Source organism: Bubalus kerabau, chromosome 19 (genome assembly GCF_029407905.1).
Source record: "Bubalus kerabau isolate K-KA32 ecotype Philippines breed swamp buffalo chromosome 19, PCC_UOA_SB_1v2, whole genome shotgun sequence".
NCBI lineage: Eukaryota > Metazoa > Chordata > Mammalia > Artiodactyla > Bovidae > Bubalus > Bubalus kerabau.
Window position 1 is genome coordinate 28,262,714 of NC_073642.1, and position 25,715 is coordinate 28,288,428.

Consider the following 25,715-nt stretch of genomic DNA (forward strand, 5'->3'; position numbering starts at 1 on the left):
CCGGGGTTCAAGGCTGTCACCGTACAAAAGCTCCAGCAGGAAAATACCCCACGGGGTCCCAGCCGCTGAGGGGTGGGGGAGCGACCGCGCGGCCACGCCCCGGCCTGCCGCCCTCGGACGTGGTGCGTCAGCGTGCCCGGCTCACAGCTCTAATTTCCGCCCCTCCTCCCGCCGCCAAGGGGGCACGCCCATTGGCACGCGCAGGCCCCTAGGCCGAGTGGGAGTCTCTCACTGTGAGGATTGGCCGGGTCGTGTACCCACGAACCAATGGCGCCAGTCCTTTTCCTCAGCCACGCCCCTTCCCCAGAGGCGGGCGCGCGACCGCTCCATCCTGCCGGTGCGCGCTCCGGGATCCCCGCCCCCTCCGCGTGCGCGGCTCCCCGCCGCCGCCGCCGCCTGTAACCTGCGCCGCCAGGATGTGGCTGGGGGCTGACGTCGGGTCCAGATGTGGCCCCGGCCCCGCCCACCCCCGGGGCCGGGCCGCCCACACCGAGCCGCGGCGCGCACGGCTGCTGTCCCGCCTGCCACAATGCGCGGCGAGGCTGCGGCCGCGACTTGGCGCGGTCGTCCCTAACGTCGCCGCTCGGCATCCTTAGGACAGGCCGCCCCTGACGTCGCGCGGGGATCCCACTCGCCCGCGCCCCCCATGCGTTCACTCTTCGGAGCCCAACCGGGCGGGCGCCTAGCAGACGCGGAGCCGCGCGGGTGACGGCAGAGGCGGCTGCGCGCCTAGCCCAGCCCGCGGAGAGGGCGCGCCTCGCCCCCGCCCCCCGCCCGCTCTCCGGAGGCCGTGGGTGCGGATGCGCCGCTGACGACTCGCAGCAACCAGCAGTGCCGCCCGTCCGCCGGCTGGATCCCGCAGCATGGCAGCCGCCGCCTATGTGGACCACTTCGCCGCCGAGTGCCTCGTGTCCATGTCGAACCGCGCGGTCGTGCACGGGCCGCGGGAGGGGCCAGAGCCCGGACCCGAGGGCGCGGCCACTGTCGCCGCCACGCTGCCCCGCGTCGAAGAACGCCGCGACGGCAAGGACAGTGCCTCGCTCTTCGTAGTGGCGCGGATCCTAGCGGACCTTAACCAGCAAGCGCCGGCGCCCGCCCCGGCGGAGCGCAGAGAAGGCGCCGCGGCCCGGAAGGCGAGGACCCCCTGCCGCCTGCCGCCCGCGCCGCCACCCGCCCCCGAGCCCGCCTCCCCCGGCGCCAGTGGCGCGGCGGCCGCGCCCCTCAGCCCGGCGTGGAGCGAGCCCGAGCCCGAGCCCGAGCCCGAACCCGAGGCGGGGCTGGAGCCCGAGCGAGAGCCGGGGCCCGCGGGGAGCGGCGAGCCCGGCTTCAGACAAAGGGGCCGGCGGGGCCGAAGTCGCACCGACCTCGAGTCCCCGCAGAGAAAGCACAAGTGCCACTACGCGGGCTGCGAGAAAGTTTACGGGAAATCCTCGCACCTCAAGGCGCACCTGAGAACTCACACAGGTCAGTGGGGCGGCCCGGGAGCCCCGAGCAAGCGACCCGGGGGCAGTACTAGTGGCCCGGCCACGCCCCCGGAGCCACCAGCTGGGTGCGAGGGCGATCGGGCCGGGAACGGTCGGGGCCTCGCCTCTTTCCCCGTGGCTCCGGGCTGCGGGCAACCCTGCGCGCCGCGCGAGGCGGGTCCGTGCGCTGGGAGCCGGCACCCGCCCGGCGACCGCGCCCCCGCCGGGCACGCCCCCTCCTCCGGCGCGCCCGGGCGGGGCCGCGGGGGCGAGTGTCGTCATCGGGCCCGGGGGCGGGTACCCCGCCCAGGCCCGGGGGCGCGCGGGCAGGTGCGGGCGAGCTGGATGGGGGTCGCTGGTGGCACCCGGGGAGACTAGCGGCCCGGACGCCCGGGAGCCGCGGGGAGCGGGCGTCCTCTCCTGGCCCCTCCCCCGTCGGTCAGGCGCGCGCTCAGTAGGGGCGGGCCCGGCTCGGGCGCGCGGCGGGCGAAGTTCACGCGGGGACAGGGCTTTCTCCAGCCACTCGGCACATTCTTCGCTCTCCTCTTCCTGTAATTTTTCCAGCGCTCTAAGGTTTAATTTGTCGAAACCGAAGCCAGAGGCTGCCGACGCGGGGGGCGGTCCCGGGTCCTCGTCCGGGGCTCTTTGTGGGAGCCCCGCCCATCCGGCCGGCGGGGGCGCGCCAGACCCGAGGGGCTCCTTGAGGCCGCGGCGCTGTCTCCCGAAAGGAGCGCTCTGCCTTCTGGCCGCGGATCTGTGCCGCCTTCCTCGCGGCCTCGCTCTCACCTGCGGGGGCCGGATGCGGGCGGGCAGCACCTGCACGGGGGCGGGTGGCGGGAGCCGACATTCTAGGAGCCCCGGACCGCCGCCCGCCCCCACACTAGGGCAGCGTTTTCCTCTCACGGGCCAAGGACTTTGTCGTAGATTCCTCTGTGGTGGATTTTTGTCTTTAAACACAAAAGTGGAAACAACCTTTCAATGGATGGCATGCTTTCTCTCCCAGTTTGGTTTAAAGAATTGTGTATTTCCTCTGAGCCCACGCGAACTCTTCTGGACACAAGTCTTCCACTTTGGGGACCGGTTCAAAACTCTCATACGGTTAACCTTGTTTCAAAAGTTGAGGCGTCTCATTTGTCAAACAGTTCACAAGCTGATTAAATGACTGATTTAAAAGCTGCAGTTTTCAAGAATCTAGAGCTGAAAAGCTTTTTCTCCCGATAAATTTGCAGATGAACCGCCCCACGGTCTGCAGGTGTTAGGAACCGCGTATCTCACGAACTGCACCCCCCACGCCGGCCCCGCATTTCTGGTCCCGCGCTATGACCGCTCAAACCGCTTGGCAGGTGGTGGGGTCGCGGGTGAAGGTGGGGCCATTTGTAGGCTGAGTCAGAATTCGGGCTGTGTGGACTCCGGGGTGGGGACGTTGTTGCAAGAGTGGGTGTGGTCGTGGGGGAGGGGCCACGCTGGATTCTGAGCCAGGTGGACCCCGTCCCCTAGTAGCGGGGCCGCGTTTCGTTTGTGGCTGGAATTGAGCACTCGGTTGAGAGCCAGGCCAGTACCGAGCAGGGGACTGTATTGGAAAAGCTTTCTGAATCCTGTGTTACTGTGGCCTCCCAACCCGGTAAAGAGTCTGCCTGCAGTGCGGGAGAGCCGGGTTCGATCCCTGGATCGGGAAGATCCTCTGGAGAAGGAAATGGCAACCCACTCCAGTATTCTTGTCTGGAAAATCCCATGGACGGAGGAGCCTGGTCAGCTACAGTCCATGGGGTCGCCAACAGTCGGATACGACTGAGCGACTTCTCTTTCTTTCTTTCCCAACCCGGCAGCACCCGGTAGCCAGATTCGCGAATTTCGGAGGGATCGGCCCCGGGGCGGGGCTCGCCCGGGCCTCCGGCTGGGGCTGCCTTCCGGGTTACCTCAGCCCCCTGGTCCAGGCTGCCTGTGCCCTACGCGGCACGGGGCAAGATGGCTAGATTTTTAGGGCAGGGGCGCTGGGAACCCGCGCCTTCGCAGTGGGCGGAAGCCAGCCTCTCCGGGGTGCCTGGAAGCCAGAACAGGATGAATCCATTCTTTGGCTTGCAGTGTGCTAGTCTGTTCATTCTTAGAGCAGGGAGCCGGCCCCGCCTTCCAGGTGTGCAGAAACTCGAATCTCTGCCTCCAGAGCAGATCTCCAAGTCAGGAGTGCACAGGGTCCCCTGGGGCCTTTGGAAATGTAGGTTCCTAGGTCCCAGATGCTGACTGCAGTTTAAGGGATCCCTCCAGATGCATCTGCTTATGAACTAGGGACCTACCTGTGGCCCAGGGCACCTTCAGGAAGCCTGAGCCCAGGTGTGCAGAGCATAAGTAACTGGTGATCATAGAGAGCATAGGGGCAGCCCACAGAAGGGAGAGGCTAGGCAAGCTGGCTGCAGGGGCTGACTCAGAGGCGATTTGCGAAGACCCAGGAGGCAGACCCTGGTTTGTGGGCTCCCAGAGTGTTCTGGTGGGGAGGGTCTCTGCAGGCAGTGACTCAGGTCATGCTAGGCCTTTCAAACTGCTAGGGACCCCCTAACAATAGTGATTGTATGGTGGGGGGCGTGAATACCAATATGACTTTAGCCAAGGAGGCAATTAGAAGCTTGCTTTGCCTAGGGACTGATTCCCATGCCTCCCTTGACCACCTGGAAGGTCTGCAGGAAACGGGTGTGCATATGTGAAAATCCTTTGGGAGGTCCTAAGGTCAGCTTTGACTTCGATTTCCCACCACCACCCTGACCAACTGCATGCAAAGAGCCGCCTGTCCTGGTTAGGCTGTGTGGCAGTGTGGTCCCGTTACATTCCCCACTGGTCATCCTCAGCACTGATGACCCGCTGTCACCTTTAGGCAACTGGTGTTAGAGCATGTGCATGCTAGAACAAAACACACGATCATCTTTGCAACTGAATCCCCTTACTGTTGATCGTAACTTCCCAGCCCAGACCTGGGAAGCTTGCTTAACCTCACTCTGGGGACTCCCTAAACCAGGAGCAGATTTTCTTGGAGTCTGAAGGGCTTTAATTTGAAAATTCAAGGACTTGGAGAAGGGAAGCACTGGATCCCTCTGAGGACACCCCCAAGCCCCCCTACCTGGCAAAGTCCCACATATAAGGGTTCCTGCCTGCTGGGCTTGGTGGAGCTCAGGCAGAGTGGGCCCAGGCTTTCTTGGCAGACACATCCTGGATCCATTCTTCCCTGTGGGTTCTCACAAACAATTGTTTTCAGATAACCTTTGTACCCTATTCGCCCTCCAGCGCCAGCAGCCAGAACCTCTCCTTGCACCCTGGGCTGGGCCGTTTCAGCAGGTCTGGGGGGCCTGGCTAGAAAGGTGGATCCAGCCCCGCCTCCTGTGGTCCCAGAGTTAGTTGCTCCTGCTCACCTGGCCTGTGTGGGATGGAAAGTAGAGAAGGTTGCATTGTCTCAGCCATTTCCTGTGATCACTTGGGGCAGGGTTTGTTTAAAATTTATCTTGACCCCCTGAACAAGGGATTTGATCCCCAGGGCTGTAACAGGGGCCAGGATTTATTCCTAATTCTCCCCTGACTTGAGCTCTGGCGTTAGAACATGGTATTCCAAGCACACTGCCTGCCTAGACCCCTGGCAGGTGCTCCCCAGGCAGCTGTGTTGGGAAGGCAGCCTGTCAGCGTGGAGGGTGGCTGCCAGGATCTCCTTCACCCAGAGCAAGCCACGCTGGCAGAGGGCCAGCACTTTGTCTGGGCCACAGCCAGGCCAGTATCTCCCGCCCCTGCTCCCCCACAGTCCTAGCCTGCCAGTCAGCCTGGTTGTGAAACTCTTCAAACAATGCAGAAGTGTGCAGGCAGAATTCATGAGCCCTCCCCTCCCCCAACTAGCCACTGTTAACTCTTGTTATAGATACGTCTCTTTCCAGACTCTTTTAATGCATTTTTGTGTATATACACATGCATGTTTATCCACGGAGTAGGTGATTTAAAAACACACATGTAGGATCCACAGAATACATCCAGTCAAGGCTTCTGTCCTGTGTGTTTGCTTAGGGAGGCAGCTTCATTCTTTTTCCTGGCTGCCTCATACTCCAGTGTGCAGCTATGTGGCGGTACTGTCAGTCACCCAGCCTCTTACCTGCTGCAGGCACAGCTGTGCTGCTTTTCTCATTTGTTTGCTGTTGGAAAACATGTAGCAGGGGACTCTAGTGTGTGTCTTTGTGTCCACCTGGCATTTGTGGGGGATCAAGACCTAGCGGTATTAGTGACAGCATAGGTGGTGCGTGTGTGGTGGAACTACTCTGTTACTTAAAGGACAGGTTATGTTTTGAAAGGAAACAGACCAAAAGATATTGGTCTCCCCAGGGCTAAGGGTCCTACTATATTGCTGGCTGCCCTTTCTTTTTTTCTAAAAAACAAAACTTCTTCCAGTTCTCCTTTTGTACATGTGAAAGCATCACATCAAGAGCATTTTTTGAAGCAACCTCAACAAAGCTATGTTAGCCATGCCTCACGACCAGCCGTCCTGCTATCCTGACATGGCTTACCGGCTGGTACTCAGCCCCCGCTGCAGTGAGGTATGCCCCATGGGCCGCCCAGCACAGCCTGCACTGGTGGGAGAGTGTCATGTGAGCTATTTGCTCCCCACTCCCCTGCCTGAAAGCAGACTGGAACCCCCCCCACCCCACCCCCACACACATACCTGCTTCCATGTGAGCGGCTGGTAGAACCAGGTTTTACTTAATCAGAGGCCCTGTCTGTGTGTGGCCTCTGGAACCAACAGGGTTAGGGGAGTCCCCCCTTCAGAGCAGTTGCTGCTGCCAAGTCCACTCATTGAAGGGGGCTCGTGGGGACCCCTGGCTCTCAGGGCCTGTCTGCCCCAACATGACTTCGAATGCCGGTGGCTGTCTAACTCCTGGATGTAGTGCATCAGAAGGGCGAGGCTGAGACGCACTGCTGGTGGCTAAAAGCCTGGGAGAAAGGAACAAAGGCTTATTCACATATAGTAGTAATGTGTTTAAATGCATAACTTGAGAAACCCCACAAACCCCACAGCACTAGAGCAGACAGTCCCGGGGTGTCTGCAGAAGCCATGCCATCCCAAGGGTCTGTGCCCCGTGACACCTGATCTTCCCAACAGAGGTCTGGAGCTTTCAGGGCATAGTTAAGGTGTGTCTGGTTTGGGCTGAAAGAAGGCAGTGAAAAGAGTTTTCAAAATAAAAAACCTGTAGAATGACACACTCAGCTCTCAGGTTGTGTCCAGCATATCTACACTGCTCGCCAGGGGCCAGGCCTTCCATTTGCAATAGGACCCTATGGAACAGGCATTGCCATCGCTATTGCTTTTTAAAGGACAGCCAGGCTCAGACTGGTTAAGAAATATGCCGGAGGTTGCAGAGCAGGTGAGGGTGGAGCTGGGACCTATCCCAGGCAGCCCCGCTCCAGAGTCTGTGTGCGTGTGTGACAGCTGTGCCCATGTGAACCTGGGGATGGCGGGTGAGCAGGGCCTCAGGGTGTCAGAAGCCCATGTGCCCCTTGCATACTGCTTCCCCCGCAAGTCCTTATTACTTCTGAAACATTAAGAGATGGTACAGTGTACTTTCATATATTCTCCTGCTGCTGCTACTGCTAAGTCGCTTCAGTCGTGTCCGACTCTGTGCGACCCCATAGATGGAAGCCCACTAGGCTCCCCCGTCCCTGGGATTCTCCAGGCAAGAACACTGGAGTGGGTTGCCATTTACTTCTCCAATGCATGAAAGTGAAAAGTGAAAATAAAGTCGCTCAGTCCTGCCCGACTCTTAGCGACCCCATGGACTGCAGCCTACCAGGCTCCTCCGTCCATGGGATTTTCCAGGCAAGAGTACTGGAGTGGGGTGCCATTGCCTTCTCCATATATTCTCCTAGTCGGTAGTTAATATTCTCTCCCAGTTTAAAAAAGTCTTTCTTCCCTCCTTCCCGCCTCCTCTCTCTAAATATTATATTTTCTACCTTCTTTGCCTCTCAAAATACTATTTACTATGTAACATACAGTCCATATTCAGTTTCCCCGATAACCAACCCCTCCCCAGGTGGCCCACACAAGAGCCAGGATGTGGTTAATCACACATTACATTTGGTTGTCCTCATTCTTCAGCATCCCTCAGTCTGAAAGCACCCCACCTCTCTGCATCATTGGGTCTTTGGTTCATTGGCATTTTAGGACCCAGGCCAGTTGCCTTGCAGAAAAATCCCTCCATCTGCACTTGTTTCATTGTTTTTCTCATGATCCGATACCATGTAAACCATCTTTGGTCAGAACTATAGCACAGGCAGTGCTGGTGCCCCAGGGGGACATGCGGTGCTGTATCGCGAGTGAAGGGGTGTTTGCCAGGCCCCCAGTCTACAGGAATGTCCTGCTCTCAACAATAAGTACCACTCTGAGACCGTGGCTTGTCAGAGGGTCCCGCTGGTCGTGCGTGGAGCCAGGTGCCATGCTGGGGCGCCGTCTGCTCACCTGCACTCAGCCCCTGCTGCCTGGTCCACCTGCCTGGCTTCTGTGCATCCCCCAGCCTCCTTGCCTGGACCAGTGCTGGTCTTTCAGGTGTGTTGTTGGAAGTCTTTTTTAAAGTCAGAGGACAACTCGAGAGTCCCCTAATGTTAGGTTGAATCAGATGTTTCTGGATGGTCTTCGTCACGGTTTAGGAGGTGGTCATGGGTGTGTTCTTCACGGTCAGCACACCCACACCCGGCTCTGTGACCAAAGTGACCCGTCTCCCAGACCTGGGTGGGCGGGTCCTGTAGCCCATGGCACCCTTAATATCCTAGTAGGTCTTAACATACTTTCCGGAAAAAACCCAAATCTGGATCTAAGTCCACACTCCTGAGCCTGCTTTCCGTTCCTTTTACAGCCCCAAGTTGGAAGTCAGTGTCCTGTCAAGATGGGAATAAACTTGTTAGTTAAGTCAGGAGCATCTGCTCTGTGTGACTGGAAGCGGGTGGAGAGGACAGAGTCCCCTGGAGCCGAGCACTGGGCTCAGAGGACTCGGTCCCTGCCCTGGGCCAAGACAATGGAGGCTGTACCTCTTGAGTTTTTATTCTGAGGGCAGTGATCTAACATGAGGCACTTAGTGTAGGACAGGAGAACCCCTCACCCAACCCCAAGTTCTGCCATTTACAAGGTATTCTGTCCCTTGTAGCTGGCCTGAGTATCCCAGCCTGCAGCGTGTTTCCATGGAACCTGTTTCTATGGAACCCATGACTTCTGGTCCCGGTTGTCTGTTTTACACGTCGGGGCCCACACCCGCCCCCAGCCTTTTTCCAGCAAGGAGGCTCTGCAGGGGGTGAGTGGGCCCTGGAGGGGAGACAGCACTCCTTGGTCCTCTGGTGGCCTGGCTGTCCCGTGTCCTCCACCTGCTCCCTGTCCCCACTGAGTCAGGTGGGTCAGGGCATCCTCCCCATTCACCGTGGGCCTTGTGTGTGCAGTGGGGGTGGGGGGGGAGCCTGGCCCAGTGCAGCGGATGGGGTGGGTGTCCTCCCTGTTCACCATGGGCCTTATGTGTACAGTGAGGGCAGCCTGGCCCAGTGTGGCATCTGCATGACATTCTGAACCTGCAGCATGGATTGAGGAGCCACACTCCAGGTTTTTACTGTATGCAGAGGGGGTGGGGGTGGGAGTGATCTGTTGATTGTTCTCCTTTTCTCAAGTTCATCACGCAAAAACACTTGCTAACCAGGAACTTGGCCGCCCTCCGTGGCCATCAGCCAGTCTGTCCCAAGGTGACCTTTTTGGAAAAGTGCTGAGACTTGAGGCCTTGGATTAAGTGTCCCTGTGCTGTGGCCTGTCCCGCACAGGTGGGTGGCCTGTGGTCCCTGAGCACAGGCCTGCCTCCTGGAGCCGGAGAAAGAGGTTTGCAAGAAATAGTTTGGGGCCCAAATTGGCGGTCACTCACTGGGGGGTATGAGGCTTGGCCTGTGCTGGGTCCTGTCTCGGAAGGAGCTTCTGGCAAGGCCCGTGTCCTGCAGATGCTGCCAGCTGGAAGGAAGCACAGGTGTGGGAGAGGGAGGGGGCTTAGGAGCTGGGGGGCTTCCTGGCCCCCACCTGGGGCCCCAGCAGGGTGACAGCTAGGCAGCCTGGCAGGGGGTCTGGGGCCCCATGGACAGATGAGCCTGGTGGGCTACAGTTCATGGAATCGCAGAGTCGGACACAACTGAGCAACTAACACACTTTCACTAAATAAAAAAGATAAAGTGTTCTTCTAGCCGAGGAAGAAGCTAAAGTTAATGGCAGATCAAGAGTGGAGGTTTTTGCAAGAAAGGGTTGGGAAACAGAGAGGAACCATAAAAGGTACACACAAACCTCAGCACTCAGCCGCCACAAGGGGCCGACCAGGGCCTGGGAGGCCCAGGCATGTCCTTGGCGGACAGTGGTGTTTTGCCTGGGCCTCTGGCCGGCTGAGCTGTTCGTCTGAGATGGGGGGGAGGGTCTGGGAGCTGGGGGGTTAGCATCTTATAGTAACAAACCTTACAGGTTTTCACTAGGGGGAGAGATAGTAAGTGTGGATTCATTACACAGTTGCCACTGATACTAATCTAAGCTGTATGGTGAGTGATAGGCAGTCTGGCCACTTAGGGGCCCTGCCTGCTTCCCTGACTTCTGCCCTTTGTCCTCCTTCCCCCTTCGGGCCACTCTGGTTTGCCCACTGGTCGTGGGTGATCCTCTCCCACTGGGAGTGAGCACTGTGGGGCAGGCAAGCGGGGCTCAGGCAGATCTCCATCCATCACTGAGGTCTCGCCCAGTTCCCATTCTGGAAGGACTTCCCCATGTTTGTTCATCAGTTGTCATTTTTGTCCCCAAGGACAGGGAGTGTAGGGTCAGGAGGACCTCTCGAGACTCCCGCTTCTGCAGCCCTGGGTGCTCAGGGCCGTTACTCAGGTTTCCTTGTCTTTTCTAGAGAACCCCTTTGGGCCGCTTAACTGCAAATCCTGTGGCCTTTGGAACTCCCTGGCAGCCCAGTGGTTATGGCTGTGCACTTCCACTGTAGGGGTTGCAGGTTCAATCCCAGATCAGGGAACTAAGATCTCACAAGCCTCACGGAGCAGCTAAAATATAAAAAATAATAACGTTGCCTTGTTGTTTGGCCTAAGGCACCAGGGTATTCCCTGGGATAGTCTGAAGGACTTTGCAGGATGCCATCTTTTATGATCATGAAATATCATTCAATGTTTTCTCTGAGCCGTCTTCCGGGTGGGGCCTGAGCATTCACTGCACAGGCGTGGTGCTGTTGTGTTGGTGATAGCTGTTGTGTTGGTGATCGAGGTGGTTGCCCTGAGTTACCATCAGGCCTCTGGGGTTTGCTGGAAATTCAGCCTTGTCTTCTTTGTTGTTGTTCAGTTGCTAAGTTGTGTTTTACTCTTTGCGACCCCATGGACTGCAGCATGCCAGGCTTCCCTGTCCTTCACCATCTCCCAGAGTTTGCTTAAACTCATGTTCATTGAATCGATGATTCCATCCAGCCATCTTATCCTCTCGTTCCCTTCTCCTTCTGCCTTCAGTCTTTCCCCGCATCAGGGTCGACTCTTCACATCAGGTGGCCGAAGTATTGGAGCTTCAGCTCAGCATCAGTCCTTCCAGTGAATATTCAGGGTTGATTTCTTTGATAGGCTCTCCTTCCTGAACACTGGACTGGGTGTTACCTGCTCACATCCTGCTTTGGACAGGTGGCATCAGCCTTCAGTTCACTCACTTGAGCCTTTGAGAAACGTCAGTATTGATCTCCCTTCCCTTAATCGTCTCCCTAACTTGTGACCCAGTGTTTTAACTTCTTCCATGTTCAGCTCCTCCCATCATGTGTTCAGCTCTGCACGGGGCCTTGGGAGATAGACACTGACATGCATGTGTGCATGTGCTGTGCATGCTTATGTGTGTGAATGTGGTCAGCCTCCCGCCAAAGTTCAGGGCAGTTGTTTCTTTGGAAGGAGGCCTGTCTGGAGGCCTCTGGCCAGGTGGCTCTGGCTGCAACAGGTGTGTCGTCACGCCCAGCGTCACCCTGAAGGAGCCTGGGGAAGGCACAATGTGTCCAGAGTGGCTGCAGGGCCAGCAGGGATCCTGGAGCCATGCTGGAGGGTGTGACTCCCTGGGTGCCAGTAGGTCACTTGTTCTGGGCTGTTCTGCCCTGATCTGGGCTGACAGCCTGGTATGAGGGTCTGGTTGTGGCTGACCTGAGCTAAGCAGCAAGTCCAGCCTGGTCCTCATGTTTCCTCCTCCTTTATCTCCTCCCTTTCCTTCACCTCCTCCTTCCCTTCCTCTCCCCCAACCTGGGAACTACGCACACTGCCAAGCTGTCCTCAAGGGTTTCCAGTCCTGGGCAGAGGCGGGTGGGTGCGCTGGGGAGCAGGCCCAGGATGCTGGAGAAGCCCTTCCTTTGTGCTGTGGCCTGGCTCAGCCTGGGAGGGTGGTAGAGGGCTGGGGTGGGGCTGTAGCTTCCTCCTCAGTCTTCTGGGCCCTTGGGGACACCCAGGCGGCCTTTCCTGTGAGGTGTTGGAGGTGGCAGTCGAGCTGTTCCCAGTCAATGGTCAGCATCCTCCTACACAGCGGAGGGAGAGGTAAACACTGGGTTGCCTTGGCAACTGGCTGAGCCAGGGCTCAGAGTGCTTGTGGTGAGAGAAGCTCTCATTGTCTCAAGTTTCTGGGATGAGCTTCTATTTTGATTTTTTTTTTTCCTTTAATTAGCTAGAGTGACTAAGATACCAAGATGCCTGACCTGGTTCCTAGAATTTCTTAATAAACATTTATATTCCTTTTATAGGAGGCATGTTTACTCCCATGATTCATAGGCTTTTTGTTTTAAACTGTGGAGAGGCCCTGGCATGGCTTGGGAAGGGGCGGGGGTTGTGATGGCAGGGTCCTGGCCCGCGAGTGCTTACTTCAGCACCACCCAAGGACTGTGTTGACTTTGAGGTTGATGAAGCTCCCTGGAGAGATTTGGGGAGATACCTCTCTCATCTCAGGGTGTTCAGAGCCCCATAACATGCATCCAGAAGTCTGTCTAAGCCCAAACAGTGCCTTTCCCCCACCCCCCAGACTCTCCTGGGAGGTCAAGATAGGAGCTCGTGTACACCTTGATACAAGGTGTACTTTGGTGTTTGCTCTTAAACCTTGCTGCTCTCAGAGGTGGCTGGGCTGGGTATCCCTGGGCTCGAGAGGGTCTAACCAGGCGGGGGCACCTCGCTGGGTGACACTCAGTGACAGGCTGTCCTACAGGCCTCTCCCTTTACCTGGCACTGCCCTGCTCCATCTGCCCCCACTGAGAAGGTGCCAGGTGAGTCTGCAAGGAAGCTGACCTTGTTGGTTTTATCACGCATAGAGCAGACCCACATGGCCATCTACAGAGTCGGGCCAGGCCTGTGTCCAGGGCCAGTCTTTATAGTGGGTATGCAGGCCTCTTGGCTCCTTTCCCTCAGCACAAGACAGGGCTGCCTCGTGGGCCCCCCACCCCTGGCTTTCCTGCATGAGGAGCAGCTCCCTGAGGAGGCAGCTGTTGGGGTTGCAGGGACAGTGTGTTGGGGGTCCTGCCATCTGTAAGTCCTGACCATCTGGGCTGTGGACTTGGAGCCATGTTGTTGCTGTATCTCTGGTCCCGGCCCCACAGAAGCTTGACTGCACATGTGCTGTGTCTTAGTAACCTCGGTCAAGAGCCTCTCAATGCTTTGTTTTCATCAGAGGAAGGGCTTTTTGTCTGATTGTGTGCTGTCGTTTTAACAGACGCAAAGTACGGTACGGTGTTGGCCTGGGAGAGAGAACAGATGGAGCCTGGCTCCACGTTCTCAACTGGGCAGCAGGTTGGGCCGTGCTGACCACTGACCCCTGAGAGCGTGCACAAGGCACATGGTGTGTGTGTGAGGGGGGTGTGTATGTGAGTGTGTGTGTCTGCAAGTGTGTGTGTCTGCAAGTGTGTGTCTACGAGTGTCTACTAGTGTGTGTGTGGTGTGTCTACAAGTGTGTATGTGTCCATGAGTACATGTGTCTATAAGTGTGTGTGTGTGTGTGTGTGTGTGTGTGTGTGTGTGTGTGTGTCTACCCCATGAGAGCAAGATTCCCCCCACTGCTGCATTGCTCTTGGGCATCTGAATTAACAGACATTTTTGGTGACCTCTTTTGGGGAGAAACAGATGACTTAGAATGACTTTTTGAAGTAGGTTCCAACTCGTGCATCAGGGCCTCACAGAACCACCCTGGGGCTCGTTGTGTGGGTGAGCTGTGTCCCAACCTCAGCTCTGGTCTGTCAAGGGCCCCTCCATCCATTCTGGGCCACAGAAAGGCGGTGGAGATCCTGTTGCTATGGAGATGTGCTGCCCAGAGTCTGTGCTCAGGCTGGGGAGTGGCACCCTCGCAGGTGAGCCTCACTGGTTACTGGTTACCAGGCACTCAGCCCTGACCACAAACTGTAAAACAGGAGCCGCCGAACTGGAGCCTTGAGGTAGAAGCCCAGGTCCCTGTCCCCAGAGCAGCTCTGAACATGCCTGGGCCAGGGGTAGGAGCAGGGGTGGCATCCTCCACCTCCCCACCACTGGGTATCCCTGGTCTTGACCATCTCATGGTGATGAGCAGCAGTGCCAGTCCTGCCAGGGCACTCCACCTGGATGGATGGGCCCTCTGGGTGGGGCTTCCAGAAGCCAGCCGTGTTGGGAGAGGGGCTCACCTCTGGGGGGCCCCTTTGTAAACCGCAGCCTCTTCAGTCGGAAGGACAGAGACGTTGGCAGTGGCCATGGCCCCTTCAGGTGAAGGGCTCTGTCCCCATGGCCAGGGGAGCCCCCTCAGGACCATGGGCTTCCTGAGCCCTGGGTCTGAGCAGCACCCGGGGTGTTTTCCAGGGTGACCGTTCTCATGGACTCCAGGCCATCTGGGGATTTTCTCCACTTTCTTCTCTCTCTTTTGGGGCTGCAGTTCTCTGTTTGCAGATTCGAGAGTTGTGTCCTAGAGGGAAGTGTGGGAGCCTTGTTGAGGCCAGCTCATCAGCTGCAGAACCACAGTTCTGTCCTTCTCCTTGAGGCTCTCACCCTCGCATCAGTGCATTTGGCATCGAGGTGCTTCCTGTGCAGTCTGAGGGGCCACGTGGAAGGAGCACCTCTGTGCTGAGTGACACCTGGGCACCTGTGTGGCCGTCCTTCCTCTGTCCGGCATCTGGTTGTTTCAGAGGACATTTGTGGGCATCCAGGTGGGGCAGGGGCTGTTCCATGGGGTTGCTAGACAGAGGACGACGCTGAGTGACCAGGCTGTTGATGTGTGAGGTCCCCGAGTCAGATGCCTCCAGCAGCCCTGTACCTGCGCGGCTCCGCCCCTGCCTCCGCCCTCGGGATGCTCACCTGCTTGGAGATGGTGAGGAGGCCAATGGGGTCCAGCCTTCTGCGGGGCCCACAGCGGGAAGCTCCTTGTGTCACCAGCACCCTGGGCCACAGTGATGCCAACCAGGTTTCTTGTGTTAGGGTACGATTTCTCAGCACAGGAAATGACTGGGAACTGTTTACTGCTCACACAGTCCAGAGCTTCTGGAGCTGGCCAGCCGGGTCCTGGGACACACTCTGGTTTGCAGGCTCAGATGGTGGCCCTGTGAACCCTATGGAGGATGGAGTCTTGCAAACCCTGGGTCAGGTGGCCAGAGGGCGTCTTGGCTCCCAGGCCGGGCCTGCTGTCTCCTGGTCCCAGTTCCTGAATCACTTGGTGAGGGGGGAGGTGTCTGCTTCTCCATCTCCCTGGAGTCTGGAGTCATCCATCCCTTGGATGATGACATAGTGGCCCCCACCCACTATGCTTGGAGCCTATCACTTCTGTCCGGAGGCTGGCCTCACTCCCTCCCTCCTCTGCATACGGGCCTAGTCTGTGCTGACCTCTGGTTCCCCCTCTCACACCTGCAGTAGGGCTGGGGGGTCAGCAGAATGGTCTCCTGAGTGTCTTCATCACCACCCTTGCCCCTGTTATCAGGCCAGGGTCAAAACATGTCCCTGAGTCCAGCCAGGGGTGCTGGGAATTGGCAACAGCCAGGTGCTCGGCTGTTGGGGTGGCCTAGCCCTGCCCCACCGACGTAGGCCTAGCTTGTGGGGAGTCACCCCGCACTCGGGGGCCTAGGCTGGGGGGCCTGTTTCCAGAGGTCAGCAGGGAGAGCTCAGGGAGGCCTGGGCTGTCCTTCCACCCCTCCCTGGGGCCAAACCCGGTCATCACAGGATCTGTCCTAAGAATGTGGAGAATGAATTCTGGTTCAGAGGTTTATGGATTTTTTTTCCCTAAAAGCAGTAGAACCTTTCTGTCAACAATATCTCAGTGGATTCCAGGACAGAAAAGAGCCTGAAGGACGGCTGGCAGGGCAGGGGTGGGGGTGGTGAGGACGCTGCGGCCAGGAGCACTCTGCGCCCCTGGAGGACAGTGCCAGCCTCCCCAAGGCTGGGCAGGCTCCTGCCCCCACATGGTGGGCACCAGATGACAAGCTTCAACGCCCGAGGCCATGAGTGGGGTGCACCGATCCTTAGGGCCAGCCTGGGGACTGGGGCCTGTGGTCTTGGGAAGATGCTTCTGGGCTGGGGATCTGTGTCCTCCCAGGCCTTCACAGACTTGGCTAGGGCGATGGGTCTGGAGGAGGCAGCGCTGAGAACCCAACCACACCGAAGGGCAGGGTGGGCCGGCCAGGAGTCACGTGAGGCCCCACGTCCTCGGGCAGTGGGGTCCCGGCCACACTGTAGCCAAGGTCAAGGCAACAGGGCTGAAGCTAGGGGCTGGCCTGGCCCACGGACCCGAGTGTAAAGCCACATGTGTGGGGTGTGCCCCACAAGACGGTGCCAGGGCAGGGGTTACTTTGCTGTCCTGAGTGCCATGAAGGCCCTGGCTCCCGCTGGTGAGGGAGGCCTGCACCCCCTCAACTTCCTCCCTCCCCAACCGTGGGGCCCTGTGCAGGTGTGTGGTGGCAGGTGTGTGGTGACGGGACCCTTGCGGGTGAAAGGAGGCACTGGGGATGGGGAGGAGCGGATGGAGTCTAGAAAGTGGGGAAGCTGAGCGGGGCTGATGTCCTTGCTGGGCAGCACCTGCCTGGCTGGGGGTGTCACCGCCACGAGGCCACACTAAGACCCCGGGCGGGAATGGGTTGGTGCCTCTCGTCACAGACACCACTGACCTGGGGCCTTGTGACAGGCACCATGCTCAGTAGATATGATAACTTGGAGGCTGAGAAACCGGCCAGGGAGGCATGGAGCTGGGGTTTGGTGTCCCCCTTCCCCAGCATCCCAGGCACCCCCCCTGGAGCTCCACTGGTGGCACCAAGGCTCCTGAGGAGAAGGCTCCTGTGGCCCACCCTGGACCACCTGGGAGGCCAAGGTCATAGGCACTGGCCCCTGTGCCTAGACCTTGCTAGGCTGACTGCCGTTTGGGAAGTGCACTTCCTGGCGCTTGTGGGTGGGGAGAGGGGAAAGGCAGGTCTTTCCAAAGCCGTGAACCAGTCTCCAGTAAGGCCGGGGCAGGGGGATTGAGTTTGGACTGTGGGGTTGTGGGAGCAGAGAGACACTGCCCCGTCTCTGGGGGGTAGTCCAGAGGCAAGTCTGGGCCAGAGGGGCGTTGCCTTGGTGATGAGAGCCAGGCTTAGGGTGTGGGCATCCAGGAGCCAAGAAGGGGTGGTGGGAAGGTGGAGTCTTGTGGGGGTCTTCAGCAGAGTGGACGGGGGCCCTGAGGGAAGGGGTGGGTGACTCTGGAGGCCAGGGAAGAAGAAAGGAAAAGTGGGTGTCACCGATGCCCTTCATGTCCCCCAGGGCAGGGCCCCAGGGCTGCATGCATACCCCTCCCCTCCAAGGGTATCTTTGAAAGAATGCACAGGAGGAGGGAAGGCTCTGGCAGCTTCTTTCTACTCTTTCTGGGTGCCCCTTGTCTATTTCTGAAGACAGGACCCGAACCCTAGGTTTTCTGCTGATGAAGGAAAGTGGAAAATGCACAGGACATGGCGGGATGTCAGGCTACCCAAGGAAGGGTCCAGTCTAGAAAAGAGACAAGGACACGATGGACATATATGGGAGCAGCCGGCAGCCCCTTCTATCACCTCTGACTTGGCTTTGTGCTCAAGTGACAGCAGAGCCCAAGGTCTGGCTGTGTCAGCCCAGCCTGGTGCTCTCTGAGAAGAGGAGGGCCACGTGTGGCATGCATGTGCAGACACACGTTTTTATTAAAAATGATATATTAACTGCAAACAATTTTGGAAAATTTGGAAAAACTCAAAAAAGGGATTATGTGATACCCTATTTTACCTCTTCAGAGCAATTGTCTGGCTCTGTCCTCACCTTTAGGTCTCTTCTCCAAAACTGGGGATGGTAGACAGCCAAGTGGAGAACTCCACAGCATCTCCCGGAAAGATGTGTCTTTTCAGATGACCCAGATCCACCATCCGTGGACCCGGGGGCAGCTTCTGAGTTGGGTCCCATCGACAGTTGGAGAATGTGTGCTCCACCCATTTATGACTTGCTGGTAGTGCTCTGGGACCGGGTCAGATATGTTCCTGTTTCTTGTAAGAAGTAGCTTTACTGGAAACTATGATTTTAGCGCATTGCACTTGTTTTTATTTCTGATTATAAAAGCCAAGTGTGTTCATGAAAGAGGATTTGGGAAATGGAAAAGCATTAAAAGAAAAAGAGGAAAAGCAGTAACTTTAATCCCACCTCCCATGAGACACTGTGTTAACACGTCTGCCTGTATCTATTTTAACATGAAATGTGGGATCATCCCACACAGTCATTTTCCGTTTGGCCCTTTCTCACTGTGACATTCTGTGGTGGTCACGTCTCCAAAGTGCCAGCAGGCCCCTGGACCTGGCTTCTCATGGTTGCCCTGCGCATCCTCGTCTGTTCATCCCTGGTGTCCTTACTAGGCCCTGGGTCGGGGGCTCTGATACCTCCAGTGACTTGCTTTGCTGGAAAGCCTGTGACTGACTGTCACCCATGGTGGGCTTATCCTTGTTATCATCCTGGGAGCAAGCACAGGAATGCGCACTTAGGGGCAGATTGCCTTCTAGAAAGGAAGAATGAGTGACACTCAGTGATGCATGAGAGCACCCAGCCCAGTACCCTGGCAGAAAGAAGGGTGCTCTTAGATGTCCAAGGGCTTTGCAGTGAGCTGAGCTGGCTGGTAGGGAAGGCCCCGGACTTGCTCTTTACCCCAGGCCCCTTAGACTGCTCTGCTGTACCTCTGGGCCCTCAGGGCTGGAGGGCATGAGACCTCGGATGCTGAGATCTCCTGGCCCTGGGAAGCGGCCATGGAAGCTGTTTTCATCATTGGCTCAGGCCTCACCCACAGCTCTCCATCTCTTCTCAACACTGGTCTCCACAGGAGACCCTCCACCTGGACTCCAGTTCCACTCTTCAAATTACCCGGGCTGCCTGCTCTGTACACATGGACCTGGTGGCCCGGGTGGCGACCAGCCGAGCCCTGGTCAGAGTTTCTGGAGATGTAAATGGCACTGAGGTCAGTGCTGGGTGAGTGTGGGTCTAGGCCAGCTTGGCTGGGTGTGGGCCAGCGCTCGCCCTGTGGTGGCTTTGAGGACTGAAATGTGCACACGTGTGGTGGTGGAGTCACTTGTGGTGCCTCAAGCTCATGGCCCTGGGCTGGTCCCGGGGAAGGGCCTCCAGCAGATGCTCTAACTTAGGAATGGGCGCCCCATCCTTGGGGCCACAGCTAGCCCATGGCCTCTGTGTTCCAGGCCAAGCCAAGCACCCTTAGGAGCAAAGAGGGGCTTTGCTTCCGCCTTCCCGGGAGCACTGGGTATGACCTCTAGGGGAGCAGAGCTCCCTGACCGCCAAGCGGCAACAAGACCGGGCCCCCTCCCTTGTCTGTCTGCAGCCACTGTGCAGCCGGCCCCTCTCAGGGCAGTCAGGAGTCACAGCGCCCACTTCCCAGCCATGCCTGTGTGCTCAGGGCCTCTGCCCGCCCAACCGTGTGACCCAGCATGTCACAGACCCTTGGGCCTGGTTTCCTGGTGTGTCACCGGCACTCCCTATGGAACCAGGGCAGGGGCTTGTAGGCCTGGCTTCAGGGCACAGTCATGGGGGTTTATACCAGCCCTCCCTGGAGCAGAAGTCAGCCAGGCTAGTGCCAGGGAGGCCGTCCCTGCGGCCGTGGGAGAGAAAGCCAGCTCGCAGGGCAGAAGCAGCAGGAAGTCCCCGTGGGCGGGAGGAGGGGAGCCCCAGGAGGGGCCAGGATGGGACCTGCCATCTGGCCACCCACCCCCGGGTGCCCCCTGTCTGGCTGGTCCCAGCAGGGCTTGGGTGGCGTCCAGATTTATTTTCATTTTCAATTCCCTTTATTGCTCAAACCACTTCAGGGCCACAGAAAACAAACTGTTATCCTCAGCCGACCTCAGTTCCCTGGCCTCAATTGTTTGCCATTTGCTAATTTTAGCTTCTGATCATTTCCACCCTCATCCTCCCCCCAAAGGGAGACACACACCAAGAATAGTGCCTGGAAGGGGGGCGGTGTCTGCGGCCAGAGTTCCCACAGCCATCTGGCCGCAAGCGGGGGTGGCCAGGGCCTGCAGCAGGACCCCCAGGTCCTCTTGGTGGGGATCCTGCACCCACAGGGCTTGGATGTGAGGACTCCTCTGAGTCTGTTTCTCCTTTTAAACAGAAACCAGGCTCTTTCTGGGAAGTCCCCCTCCCCCATGGCCCGACCTGGCTCTTGGACCCCTGGAGACAGTAACTCCATAGCACTGCCCACTTCCGGGCTGAGGGGACTCACACAATCCAGGGGCCCATGTGGCGCTTGGCAGGGAAGGCTCAACCCCCGCCCCAGCGCCAGGGCTCCCGCCCAGCCTACAGGGCACCACCCTGGCCTCCGTAGGGCGGACCTGGAGCCGCTAACCAAAGCCCAAGCCTAGGGTGCGGCAAGTGGGCCTCAGGCACTGGAGGAGGGACAAGGTCCAGTGAGCAGGTTGGCCTCTGAGCCAGGCCTGCTGGAGGAGAGAGCAGAGCCTTCAGCCCTTGATTATCTGCAGGGTCTCCAGGCGCCCCTAACATGTCAGGGCCCCGATTTGGAGACCAGAGTCTGGCGTGTCTTGGCCTAGAGTAGCGCTCAGTAAGATGGAATAAAGACACAGAAGCCCAAAGCCCCCCATCCTCCAGTGACCACAGAGCTGGGGAGTGGGGAGTCCCCAACCCCGCACCCACTGACAGAGCTGCATGAGGGGAGCAAGCAGCTCCAAGACAAGCACACTGTCAGAGCTGCTCTGGACACAGAGTTTTACAGAAATCAGGAGCAATGACTGAAACAGCTGAGAGCTCGTGGGGTGATGCAGGCTGATGGGGATATTCTATGGTGGGGTGGGGCAGGCACCACATCCACCCACCTGGTGTCCTCCATGGTTTTTGCAGACGGGTGATGAGGCTAGCACAGCAACTCTCCGAGGAAAGGCTGGGCTGCCAAGAACGCTGGACCTGTCCCTCCAGTATTATCAGAGTCACTCAGGGTTGGGGGCGGGCAGGACCTGAGGCCCGCATCCATGTTCTGGCTGTGACCCGTCCAGAGGCAGCCGTGTGGCCTCTTTGGTGGTGACCACCTTGCCCCCCTTCCCAGTCTCAGTTTGGGGTGTTATCCCACTCACCTTCAGAGGTGCTCAGGACTAAGAGATGCTGCAGGCATCCCAGGTGTTGCTCACGTTTCTTTTCCTGAGAACTAAAGTTGCCCTTCTGCCTGGTTTTCTCAGCGCTGCTATTACTGCCTCATCCCCTCGCCCCCGGCCACGTGGCTCTCCCCACAGGGTGGGACATGCAGCCTGTCCTCTAGGGGACTCCTCTCCAGCTCCTTGAGGCCCTGGACTGGTGGTGCTGCTGTCCCGGGACCTGCCGCCATCTAGGCCCTGTTTCTTGGAGCCTCTGCTCCTCAGTGGAGCCTAGAAAGGCGCAGGAGGCTCTTTCTGGAGACTCGTGTATCTGCAGTGTTTTGCTCCTGGCCTCGTGCCTGAGTCCTCTGGACTGGATGTCTGGTCCTGCGTCTCCTAGTCAGCTTGGGGTTCAGGGGGCCTTGCTTTGCAGTCTTGGGCCTTTGCTGTGGTTGCTGGCAAATCCGTAGCCACTCGACTCCTGGCACCTGACACGCTCCCCTGTCCTTGGAACTGTGGGTGTGGTTTCTGTCAGGAGTCTCTGGGGGTGGGGAGGGTGGTTTTCTGGTTCTCAACTGGTTCACCCTCCTCCCCACCCCCCTCAATAGGCTCTGTTCCTGAACTTGGCCTCGCTCTTGCCCACCCTGGGTGACAACCCCCCGTGTCCTCCGGCTCTCTGGGCTCCATACTTGGATCCTTTCATTTTCTTACCTTTGCCCTCTTATCATCCATTTTCTCATCTTTTGCTCTTTGTCTGTGGTGCTGTCTCCATGTTCTCTGACAACTCTGAGATTGGATTTTAATCTCTGCCATATCCCCGTATTGTGTGTCTTTGCTTTCAGACTCAGTTTCTGGGTCTCTTCTCTTTAAGGAGCATCCTGTTTTTGCTTCACACATGGCGTATCTTACCTCTGAGCACCAGTGACAGCTCTGGGAGTTGCTTCTCCTCACCTCTGCATCCCCCAGGCTGCCTTTTTCTTCTGGCCTGCCTGCCCACGCATGTCAGAGGCTCTTCTTATGTGTCTGGTGGCCAGTGGTGATTCTGCCCAGAGGCTGGGAGCTGCCTGGTGGTGTACCTGCCGCACCATTGGGCAGGCCAACCCCTTCCCCTCACAGGCGCCACTGCTGCCTTGGGCCACAATGTCCAGCCGGTCAGCTAGGGCCCTCCTTTTACTCTTGTCCAGAGATGTTATCCAGGAAGGACAGCTAGAGCCCCAGCCAGAAGTCTTCTCAGGGTACACAAGGAGGCAGCCATTCAGGAGAGTGCCGTCCCTGAGGCCGGTGATGGTGTGACCCTGGTGGTCCTGCAGTGTTGGAACCCACATTGTGGGTGGGGAGGACTCGGTCCATGTGGGGAGGATGTGGTCCAGGCAAGTATGAAAGGCAGAGTGCATATTGCCCCCTCTATCATGAAAATGCACCCAGTGGTTTATCTAGAACTCAGTCACCAGAAATCAGCCCTGAATATTCATTGGAAGGACTGATGCTGAAGCTGAAGCTCCAATACTTTGGCCTCCTGATGCGAAGAGCCAAATCACTGGAAAAGACCCTGATGCTGGGAAAGATTGAAGGCAGGAGGAGAAGGGGGTGACAGACAATGAGATGGTTGGATGGCATGACTAACTCAATGGACATGGAGTTTGAGCAAACTCGGGAGATGGTGAAGGACAGGGAAGCCTGGCCTGCTGTAGTGGATGGGGTCGCAAAGAGTTGGACATGACTTAGTGACTGAACAACTACAATAAACTGGGCAGAATCAATTCCCAAAGCCCACTGTAGCTGCAAGGGAGTTGGGCAGGAAGCATTTTCCCCTGGTGCATTGTGACTGCAGAGGCTAAAGTCATGTCATCTAGAGATAAGAAGATCCAGATAGCAGGTGCTGGGATAATGGGCACTTGGCTGTTTCTGCCACAGTCACCACTGAGCAGTTCCTGCACATTCATCCTTGGAATGGGCAAGCATTCAGCAGGGAAGTATCTGGCTGGCAAAGGTAGCCACTGTGTGATCCAGTCCTCCTAACACATCTGAGGAACCTTGGAAATCTCTTTCACCAGCATTTACTTTTTCCCCCAACAAGTGGGGCTGTATTAGCCCTTTGCACTATCTAAGAAGTACTGACTGACTTCTCAGAAATAAGCCAGGTAGCCTGGATGAGAGGGGAGTTTGGGTGAGAATGGATACCTGTATATGTATGGCTGAGTCCCTTTGCTGTCCACCTGAAACTGTCATAACGTTGTTAATCAGCCATAGTCTAACAGAATAAAAAGTTAGAAAGAAGCCACGTGCTCACTGCTGTCATGATCCCACAATGTGACTGCAGACTTCTCCGAAATTCACTGTCTGACTACTAGAGTAGTCAGGTCTCTTGGGCTTCTCTCAACTGGGACAGGTTCCTAGACTTTCCTTGTTCCCCTTGACCTTGACCATTGTGAGGGGTGGTGGCCAGGGATTGTGTAGAAGGTCCCTCAGTTTGCATATGTCTGATGTTTTTCTTGGAGTGAGACTGGGTTTATGGCTTTGGGGGAAAAACACCATAGAGGAGAAGTGCTCTTCTGTCCTCAGTCACTCGTGTCTGACTCGTTGCAACCCCATGGACTGTAGCCCATCAGGCTCAGACTCTGTCCATGGGATTTCCCAGGCAAGAATACCAGAGTGGGCTGCTGTTTCCTAGAAGGGTTCTTCTAATCACTTTATATCGGTAGGAGAGCAACAGCTGGTATGTACTTTGTTACTCAAACATTCCAGCCTTGGCCAGGGCCAGGTCAGGTTGGCTTCTGGGTCCCTTGCCCCTGTCATGCTGACTTCTGTCCACTTCTTCACTGTCTGGCATTACAAGCTGCTTCTGGCTCATCTTGTATGTTTACCACTCCAGTCCCAGAGTGAGCCGTGTCTCCAAGGATCCCCATTTATGTTTGTTGTAAAGTGGTATTTAGAGACCAAGATCTAGGTGCCACGGGTGTTCCTCATTCCTGGGGGTGTCACTGCTTCTTGCTCTTCCTGGTGGACAGAGCCAGGATGTGTCCTTGCCCACAGTCTTCACTCACTTAGCTCTCTGTGTGAACACAGGACTGAGCATGAGTTCACACCATCTCAGATTTGGGGGCATCCCTCCCCTACCCCCCAGGAAGGACTCACTGCCTCCCCTGGTCCAGAGGCTGTTGCCTCTCTGAAAGCAAGACCCAGGCTCCTTCCCCTTGCCTTGCATCCACCTGTTTGTTCAGCCCTGGAGCACATGTGAAGCACTTTGGGATGGTCTGCCCTGGATTCTCCTCTAAGAGGCTGGAGCTCTGTTGAAGTGCAGGCTCCTTCCTTGTCCCTGTCTCCCCACCCACCCAGACACCATGTCATGTGTTTGTAATATGGCTGGTGTCTATTGTCCCAGCCAGCCCCCATCCTGGGATCTCCAGCCTTCTCTCCAGGCTAAACATTTACAAACATTACAGTATTCTTGTTGAAGTCCAGTCTATAGGTTTTGGCAAAGCAGAGAGTGTGTAGCCACCCTCCCAGTACCAGGCAGAAGAGTTCTATCGCCCTAAAAATTCCGCTCTGTGGTCGACCACAGCCCTCCAACCCCTGGTGCATTTTCTGTCCTTACAGTTTTGCCTTTGGCGGAATGTCATATGAGTAATCATACAATGTATAGACTTAGGGGTTTAGCTTCTTCTTCGTAGCAAGATGCATTTCAGATGCATCCACCTAACCACTAGTTCCTTCTGTTTTGTGACTGAATTGTGCACCACTGTGAGGACGCAGCTCATGTTAAACCCCTCACCCACAGAAAGTGCTGACTGCCAGTGTTGGCTGATGGTGAAGTCCCTTGATGAATGCCTAGGAGTGGGACTGCTGCTTTGTCTAGTGAGTCTGTGTTTAATTTCTTAAGAAACTTCCCAGCCATCTTGTAAAATGACCATCCCACGTTGCATTGTCACTAGCAGCAAACAAGTTTCAGCTGCTCCACCAGCAGGGTCAGTTTTTTTGGATTTTAGCTGCTCTCATTTGTGTATGGGCTTCCCAGGTGGGGCTAGTGGTAAAGAACCTACCTGCCAATGCAGGAGACATAAGAGATGCGGGAAGATGCCCCGGAGAAGGGCATGGAAACCCACTCCAGTATTCTTGCCTGGAGAATTGCCATGGACAGAGGAGCCTGGAGGGCTACAGTCCATGGGGGTTGCAAAGAGTAGGACACAACTGAACACACACACACACTTGTGTAGGATGTCATCCTCTTGTTTTACTTTGGTTTCCTTGATGACAAATGATACTGAGCACTTTTCACATAGCATTTGCCATTTGTGCATCTTTGATAGTTAAGTTTGGCTCTCTCATCAGTATTACTATGCAATCAAGTGTTCGCTTATTGTTGAGATTTTAAAATTCTTTGTATATGTTGGATATGAGTTCCCTTTATTTACTTTTTATTTACTTTCAGGGGGTACACTGGGTCTTCATTGCTGCGAGTGGGTTTTCTCTAGTTGCGGCAAGCGGAGGCTTCTTTTGTTGTGGAACACAGGCTCTAGGCACACGGGCTCAGTAGTAGCGACTCACGGGCTTAGTTGCGCCACAGCGTGTGGGATCTTCCTGGACCCGGGATTGAACACGTGTCCCCTGTATTGGCAGGCAGACTCTTAACCACTGGACTACCAGGGAAGCCCCAGTCCCACTTTACTTTTGATTAGCCTTA

At 56.9% G+C, this 25,715-nt stretch overlaps 1 protein-coding gene across 1 annotated transcript in view; it reads left to right on the forward strand.

Moving 5' to 3' along the window:
* The first annotated feature begins 357 nt into the window (after positions 1 to 357).
* Positions 358 to 25,715, forward strand: part of KLF13 (KLF transcription factor 13) — a 42,941-nt gene continuing 17,583 nt past the window's right edge. Inside the window, exon 1 of the mRNA XM_055556782.1 lies at positions 358 to 1,464. Coding sequence (XP_055412757.1) covers positions 864 to 1,464 — 601 coding nt within the window. The 5' untranslated portion in view covers positions 358 to 863. The remainder of the gene's footprint in view (positions 1,465 to 25,715) is intronic.